Below are 9010 nucleotides of genomic sequence, written 5' to 3' on the forward strand. Positions count from 1 at the left end.
TGCAAGATTATGTCTGCTGATAAGCTTATCACTATCCTAATGTATGACAGAAATTGTTTGTTCTTAGAGAATGGTTTATACAGTACTTGTAGGGTTTCCTGACAACCATTTAAACTACCCCATTCTCAAGATTTATGGTCATTTTTGTAAACACAAGAAGCAATCCATAAACATTTATGGCCCTTAACTAGAACCTGAGTCCATTATTTCAAAAATAAATTATATAGCATAATGCATGTCCCAAATCTCAGAAAATGAGTAGCTTTATACTTGAAACTTACATTCTCAGTTTAGTAATTTCACATATAAGGTCTACATAGGAAAAAAAAAAAAAAAACAAATTGAGATACTCCAGCACGGTTAAGTATCACCATGTAAAAAGTAGTAAGATCATGATATAAAGATATTGTATCTTAAAATGAGGTGTCTCCAATTTAGGCCTTGATTTCAACGATGTAAAATTTAAAAAAAAAAGGACTTATACTTTCAAAACCTGGAAATCTTCATTCACACAGAGAAATGCTGAGTTTTTCCTTAGGTAAAGAGCAAATGAGTTTTGAAAGGTTAATTTCAGAGAATGTAACAGACGTGGCTATGCAAAACAATTCGATACAATCTAAAATTCCTGGACCACAGATTCCATGCCACTGGTAATATCTCCGTCAAATCCTACCCCTTGACTGCTGTGTGACCAACAGCAAGCTCCTCAGGTGTTCTAAACCTCATTTCTATCTTCTCTAAAACCTGGGTATTAACAAACCTACCTTGTGGAGCTGAAGATGAGAAATCCATGTAAAAAAATCTTTTGTGGAAAAAAAAAAAAAACTTTTGTGCTAACAAGCACCAAGTACTCATTAAATGTTAGCTATTGTTCCATCCATCCCTGCGCATTTACATACTTCAGACCTAGGTGTCAGTGCAGCAACTCCAGGTTCAAGAAGACTGGGACAGTAGAAAATGAGCTTAGAGACAAGACCAGGAAATAGAGGACCGGGCACCTCAAGTCAGCAGGACCCGCACTCAGGACAAAAGGCACCGAGGACTGTGGGGCTGCGATTTCCTACAGACAAACTGCAAAAACCAACTTGGAAACTAAAGCAGCGTCTGGGAAAGAGCCAGGAACATCAACCACTAGACCGGTGTTATTTGAAGGAAGCCTGTGGGGCCCAGGGCGCCCGCCACCATCCCACCGCTTACCCGGCTCTCCGTAGGGAATGGTCTCCACCCAGGCGCTCGGCTCCTCCTCCTGGATGTCCAGGACCCTGTCGATGGACTTCTGGGCCTGGGACAGGGCCTGTTTGGCGAAACTGGAGAGCTGGGAAGCGTTGAACCAGCTCATCGCTCCTGTTCAGCCAGCGGTGGTGGCGGCGGCGGCTCCGAGAAGGCCGAGGGCCAGGCCGGGCACCTCGGGCCCTAAAGAGGATGCGGCGGAGCGGCCTCGGCCCCTCAGCCACTGTGCTGGCAGTCAGCAGGGACCCATGGCCCTGCTGTCTCCCCCGAGACAGGAGTCTCACCCAGCTAGCCGCGAACAGCTGAGAGGAAGGGCCCCGCCTACGCATGCGCGGGCTCCTTCCACGTACACAACCACCAGATCCGGGAGCCCAGAGTTCCGGCGAAGCGGAAGAACCCCTCCGAGAACGTGACGTAATATCCGGAAGCCCGAAGTTGCTGTTAGTTGCCACGCAACGCCACTTGCTTTTGAAGTGCTCCAAACTAAAGAGTAGTGTTTGGTCAGGAGGAAACTCTGATTACCAGGAAGCAAAATCCTCTGTGAAGAATGAGTGAGCTTCATGTAGGTTCTCTCCCAAAAGATAATTCAGGTGTTAAAGTCTATCACCGTGCCAGTCCTAACTAGAGAAAAAAGGAAATTTGAGTGTGGCACTACTCTTAGCATTTTGACTTAAGTATTTAACCATTTCCATTACCTGAGCCTTAAAAGAAATCTTGGTTTGGCCTTGCCTACTACTGTGAACACTCTTGTATCATGAGAGGGTCAGTCTTTCCCTTCAGTACCCCTACACTCACTCCCTGGGTCAAAACATTAGCACAATGGTCTTGAGTGTCTGCTTGCTACCCCTTCCCGAGATTCCTATATTTAAACCAAGTCCCCAGGAGTTGAGGATTTTAGGTTGTTAAGTCATGAGAGTGGAAAGGACCAGGAGTTTCTGTTTGTCTTTTCTACCATAGGATATAGTGAGAATATGCCATCTATGAACCAGAAGAGTACACGAGTCCCCCTCACTTGGTTCCTTGATCTTGGACACCTCAGCCTCAGCACAGTAATTAATTTTACTTATAAGCCGCTCAGTTTACAATTTGTTACACCAGTTCAAAGGGATAAGCCACCTAAAACACTATTACTTTACCAATGTATCCTGTGACATTTCTTAAAATACCTTTTCTACATGCACTGCCTTCAACATGTGGCCATGGAAAGAAATCTTAAATTGACTGCTTTTCTAATCTAGCCAGCAGCTGTGTTTGTTTGGCCCCAATAATGTTAAAAATACTAAATTCTACCAACACTTAAAAGTAATGTAATATAAAAATTCAGAACTCCAACTGTTTTTGAAAAATATGACTAATAAGGGAATACTCCCCTGGAAATGGCCATCCTTCAATAAACAATTTTCATGCACTCAAGTTTCCCATACACCCACCACACTCACTAAATTTCATTCATTCTCTCCCTGCTGTGATTATTCCCTTAACCTGCCTATTGTTCATATGGTGTTTATCCCATCACAAGAAACTATAACATTAAAAAATTATCATTTTTTTTTACAAAAATCAACTGGAACTGAATCCTCAACATGTTCTCCATTCTATTCTATTTTTTTCCCTATTGCACTAAGAATTGAACTCATAACTTCCTGCATGCCAGGCAAGCACCCTACCATTGAGCCACAACCCCAGCTCATATCATCCCTTAATATTTTATGGTTTTCCAATTTTATATAAGTACATTAATATGTATATGATAGGGAGCTTCCATGGGTGATGACTGAGAAGTGGGTTTTTGTGAGCCTAAGAAGGTATAGATCTGTACCATGTCCTCACAGATCTGTTGTTCCCAGCCCTTAGGCCTGAAAACGAGGAGCAACATGCCCAGAATCAGTTATAAGACAGGAAAAGGAAAGGAAATCCTCATAGAAAAACTCTACAGTGAAAATGATGGAAAACGGAAGAAAGTCAGAACATCAAAGTAGTCTGAAAATGAAGCCAGGTAACAAAGAAAAGCTAAAGGTAGAGGGCAACCCAATATAAAAAGGCAAGTTTGAGGATGAGGGAGAGATATATGATGGGCAATAAAAGAGAAAGCCAGAAAAATCACAGAGAATTAGAAAATGACAGCAGGCTGCAGCCACCCCTGGGGAAGAACCACCAGTAGTCTCCTGAGATCTGTACCATGTTGCAACTTAGGACCCTGGGAAACCAAGCAAGCAGCTCCCCTCCCTGGTAAGCAGCTGTGGTGTGGCAGGCTGTGACCCCTCCAGGGGGACAACCACCAGCTCCTGAGACCTGCACCATGTTGGAACTTAGGACGCTGGGAAACCAAGCAACCAGCCTGTCTCCGTGCTAAGCAATAGTGAGCCTACTGGTGCTGAGAGTCAGTCATCCCACTTCCCCTACTCCCTTTCTCCTGCCCCCCATTAGCAAATGGGAACCAGAGATCTGAGCATCTCTTGGGAGGCTGACCATAGCAAATAAAGGGGATTTCCTTCTACCATCTCTTTGAAGGCAAATATTTTTATTACCATTTTGCTTTATTCTGATTAATGGCACTGCTCTATTCAATATTGTTTTGATAAGTCCTATAATGTACTGTATTTCATTTTGATATATGTGATTGAAAGAACTATTGTGAAAATAACAGGATATACTGTGATACCTAGTACTGTTATCCCAGTAACCTGCTGTGAAGTTCTGTAACAATTTTCACTACACTGTCTCAGTTGGCTTTATTCTGTCTTGTTCTGTTGTATTTTACTACCTTCAAAATAAAAATTAAAAAAAAATACAGCAAGCCAGAACAGTCTAGGCAGCAATAGTGAAGAAGCCAAAAGCATCTGGCTGAATACATATGCCCCAGAAGAGGGTGGGGAGAATCCCCCAAAGGACTCAGGAGGACTACCTAAAAGGCATTTGAGCATATGACAGAAATGTTCAGATGTATCTAAAGCTCAAGAGTTAAGGAAAAAACTGAAAATAGGTGTTTTTTACTAGGATGCAAAGAAATGTATAGGAAGCATTTGTCCCAATGGAACAAAGGAAGGGGATAAAGTAGGGATGATAAAGGGCTTACATAGTATCTCAAAACTTCAATATCTTTGACCTGGAATTTGGACGCAGAAAATACTCGCAGTCCTGCTTTCCCTGGTAGATACTTCCCAGAGACTAAGGGGATTTACAGCAAAGAACAGTTGGGAATCCCTGTCCCATGATTAAGTGTAAACATCTGGGCAACTTCCTACTCTTTATTCTGCTATCAAATGGAAATAACTTTTACCTTCTCATAAAGCTGCTCTGTGACTCATTACAGTACCTCTATAAAAGAGATGCTGTTAAATTTCTTCATCTCAAAAACTGAGGACAGGCCAGGGATGTAACTCAGTGGTAGTGATGGCCAAAAAATCTATACATAAGGCTCTGAGTTAAATTCTTAGATTTGCTTGAGGTAGGGAGGACTATGTAACTTTACACTAAAGCACATAAAATTACCCAATATGGCTTTTATAGTGAAGTAATTTGTCAATATGGAAATATAAAAAAATTAAAACTCAATCTACTGAAAATCACAAAACTCTTGAAAAATGCCATCTAGGCTGGGCATGGTAGTACATGCTATAATCCCAGCCAACTGAGAGGCTGAGACAGAAGGATTGCAAAATCAAGCCCAATTACTCAGTGAATGAGATCCTATCTTAAAATTTAAAAAAATCAGAACTATGTACCTGTTCCCACAGTGTAACAGCACAACCCAGGTTTTTAGTGCTTAATTTGTATTTCAAGGATTTTTGAGAAACAAAGGAATGGCAAATGTTATGACCTGTATCTAGATATCCCCCAAAGTCTCACAGTCACAGGTTGAGCTTTTTGGGAGGTGGCTGATTCTAGGTTGTGTGCTGTTGGGATCAAGAATGTAATGCTGGGATTGACTCACCAGTGATAGGAGTATGGGTATATGTGCTACCATCCTAACAGTACCCTGGGTAAGATGTAAAACACAGAGCTGCTGTGCTTGCAGCTGATCATGTGCTTGCTGCTTTGACTATCTTCTGTCATGAACTGTTTCTCCTCCGTGAAGCCCCTCACCAATGCAGCCAGTCAACTATGAACTGAAACCTCTACAAACTTGTGAACTCAATTAAACCTCCTTTAACTTTGGGTATTGTCTCAAAAAGAGAAAGTAACTTTGGGTGTTTTTTCTCAACAAGAGAAAGTAACTTAAGACAAAATTTGGTGCCAGAAAAGTAGGATCACTGCTGTTACTATAGCAGACCAGGTTGTTCAAGAGCCTTTGGAACTGGCTTATGGGAAGTTTGGTAGAGTTGCCATCTAACAAAGTAGCCCAGGAATGCCTAAGGCTGTGCTTGATTTCTGGCCAGTGCTCTAAAGACCAAAATGTTTATAGAATTGCTGCCAGTAAAGACCAGGCTCCAGAAGTTTCTACTGGAAGACTGCATTAGCTGTTGGACTCCACATAGTGTGTTATACCTTAGCAGAAAATTTGTTCCCTTTGCTCATGTTCCAGAGACTGCCCGAGACTGAGATTAAGGGTGAGACTAATTAATCTGACCAAAAGAAATTCCAAGGCAGTCAAATGTTGAGGACATGGCATGGTTGCCATTGGGGACTTTCAGACAGATTTATGTTCAGAATCAAGAGCAAAGAGCCCAGGAAAACGCTTAAAAAATTAAGAGTTTGGCCAGAAAGGAAGCTTCAGTAAAGTTGCTGCCTGCTAAAATGGAACTGGTAGCTTAAAAGACTAGCAAGAAAAAGTCACATAAACAACATAAAAGATGGCCTGAAGAAATGAGAACAGGACATCACACTTTGGGGGCTCAAAATTGTAAGTGAAAGACTATGCTTTGAGAAGATGGCCACAGAGCATCATGTTCCAGAGTGGCAACAGCCTAGGCAAGTTGTTCAGGATTTGGTTCATAGACATTTGGCCACTACAGGAAAGAGAAGGAAGACAATTTCTCAAACTACTGGCAGACCTTGGCATCATCTACATGATGCTGGTTTTAGGTATATGTGGAATGCAAGAGTTGTGGAGTCAGAAAGCTGTCCACCCAGAGTTTGGGATGCCTGGAAGGTGCAGTAGTGTCCCCCTAAGGGGGAACTATATGAAAGCAAAGGTGCAGTGGAGATCCTGGCACTCTGAAGAAGTCAGGAAGATAGAGTGTCTGAGGAAAACTGTGAGGAAACAGAACCAGCCCAAGAGAAAAGCCGTGGGAGCTATAAACAGTACAAGGAGAGCCACCCAAACCCTTTAGAGCTCACATCTTACCAGAGGTTGCTTTGGATGCTGGACATGCAAATACAGGACTTAATGTTTGCCCTGCTGGATTTTGGACTTACTTGGTCCCATTCCTTTGTATCCCCATACTTGAACCTTTTGGAATGTTTATCTTACACCACCTTTTGGAATGTTTATTTTATAGCATCTTATAAAACATTCCTTTTGGAATGTTTATAACTTTATTTGTTCAGAAGCTTGCAGCTAAGAGATTTTTAAATTGAACTTTTCAACAATTCTGAAACTGTTAAGACGTTGGGAACTCTTTACAGATGGGCTAAATGCCTTCTGCATAAAGCGATGTTTATGTTTTGGGGATGGGAGGAACAGAGTGTCATGCCTTGTGTCTGGATGTCTTCCTAAAGCTTTGTGACCAAAGGGGCTTTTCAGAGGGGGTTGGATCTAACCTGTGCAAAGCTGGGATCAACAATGTGAATCTTCAATTGATTCAGATGCAATGCAAGGATTAAGAGTGCTACCTGCTTTAGTGATGGACAGCCTGGATAAGAATATAAGGGACAGAAAGAGGGCTGTTGTTGTCACTTGTCTGCTGCCTTCTTCTGGCCATAAACTGTTTTTCCTCTGCAGTGCCTCTGTCCAATGTGACCCTGCCTTACAGCCAGCAAAGCAGGAATTGAACCTCTACAAACTGTGAGCCAAATGAACCTATTTTCTTTTAACCCTGGGTGTCAAGTATTTTGTCTTAGCGACAAGACAGCAAGAAATCTTAATATAAAAAAATACTCATTCCATCTCACTAAATGTTAGAACACTTAAACCAGATCTGAAAAGTTCCTGTAGAAAAAGTATTAATTCATGTGTAATAAATGCTTGATAGGGATGCTAACTCTTGATGGGTATAGTAAACATTTAAGAATTATTCATAGAGCCTTTCATGAAGACAGCAGCATGGCAAATAGCATAGAAAGTGTCTCTGAGATATGGTGTCCAGACAATTGAATACAGCAATATGAGGAAAGAGGGAAGTAGGTCTCTGGCACCCAGGAAGGATCTGCAGCAAGAACTGAAGTCCACAGGGAGACAAAGAGATTTCCACAATGAAGATGGTAAAGCCAAGCTTCACTCTCTCCCAAAACCCTGTGTGGGAGTGGCAGCTGAAACTTTCATATACACAGTGACTGGTAGACTGAGGCCTTCCATGCCAAGTGGGATGGAGGAGTGGTTGCAGCAGATTGCAGAGGCTGGTGAGTTATCTCGGTTTAAGTGTACCCAAGGACAACTGGCCATAGACATTTTGGAGAGGCCAACTGAGTTACAAACTTATTAACAACTGCAGATTGCCTCCACCTACTAGCTCCCACTATCAGGGTGAGGTGGAACCAAGTTCAAACCAGCAGATGGCAAAGGGAATGCTGCGGGATGAACAAATGGGGATCCCGCCTCACTGCAACAAATCAGTCTGAACTTCAATAGAATTGTAGGTGCAGGCTCACTGGGATTATCTACTACCCCAAGGTAAATCTATGACTGGCTTGCTGGGATTAATTACCAAGGATACGGACTGTCAGCCAACTCTGTTTACAGTAAAGGGAGGCCTACCTTAAAGTGAGCATTTTTAAAATTTTTCGTTTCATTTTTTGGTCTTGATTAGTTGCTCTTTTTATGAATGTGAACATTCTAGTTTTCTATTGTAACTGTATTATTTTTATTTCTTCCTTTTCTTTCCCTCCCTTCTTCACCAGTTTCCTAAATTTTTATAATCTTCTTCTGTCCTCCAGCCTTGCTTCTATCTCTTCCTCTTCTTCTATTTCTCCATATTTTTCCCTATAACCTATTTTAAATTTTCTCCTCTGAGGGTAAAATTGCAATGCTGATATTTACTGTATACAATTTTCTGGTTTTAGACAGTATTATATAACCACAAAACTAGTTCATACAGTTCAAGGTGCAAATTTTTTTTTTCAATGTGCAAGTTAATAGTTAACACTGTGATTTTCTAGGCTGTGTTTGATGCTATTGAGGTCCTCCATTATAATACTTGAAAATCAATGGTATTCCTATCCACAAATAATAAATTCACTGAGACAGAAATTAGGGAAGCAATACTCTTTACAACATTATCTCCCCCAAAAAAGAAAAATATCGAGAAATAAATGTAACAAAGTAAGTCAAAGCCCTTTACAATGAAAACTACAATACTGTGAAAAGACTGACTAAGATATCACAAAATGGAAAGTTATCCCTTATTTTTTGGTAGAAAGAAGCAATATAGTGAAAATAGCCATAATCCAAAATTGTTATTCAGATTTAATGCAATCTTGATCAAAATACCAATAGCATATCTCATAGAAGTAAGGAAAACAATCCAAAAACTCATTTGGAACCAGAAGAGACCTAGAATAGCAAAAGCAATTCTGAGCAACAAAGGCAAGGCAGAACACACCACAATCCCTGACTTGGAATTATACTACAAAGCTACTGTGATAAAATCAGCACAGTACTGGCAAAAAAAAAAAAAAAAAA

The 9010-nt window shown here is 41.2% G+C and overlaps 1 protein-coding gene across 1 annotated transcript in view; it reads right to left on the minus strand.

Moving 5' to 3' along the window:
• Tmf1 (TATA element modulatory factor 1) overlaps positions 1–1825 on the minus strand; it is a 32493-nt gene extending 30668 nt beyond the window's left edge. The window contains exon 1 of the mRNA XM_003473438.5: positions 1198–1825. Within this exon, the coding sequence (XP_003473486.1) occupies positions 1198–1339 (142 nt within the window). The 5' untranslated portion in view covers positions 1340–1825. The remainder of the gene's footprint in view (positions 1–1197) is intronic.
• Positions 1826–9010: the final 7185 nt, after the last annotated feature.

Source organism: Cavia porcellus, unplaced genomic scaffold, assembly GCF_034190915.1.
Source record: "Cavia porcellus strain 051 isolate PalLab524CR breed Dunkin Hartley unplaced genomic scaffold, mCavPor4.1 scaffold_13, whole genome shotgun sequence".
Taxonomy (NCBI): Eukaryota; Metazoa; Chordata; class Mammalia; order Rodentia; family Caviidae; genus Cavia; species Cavia porcellus.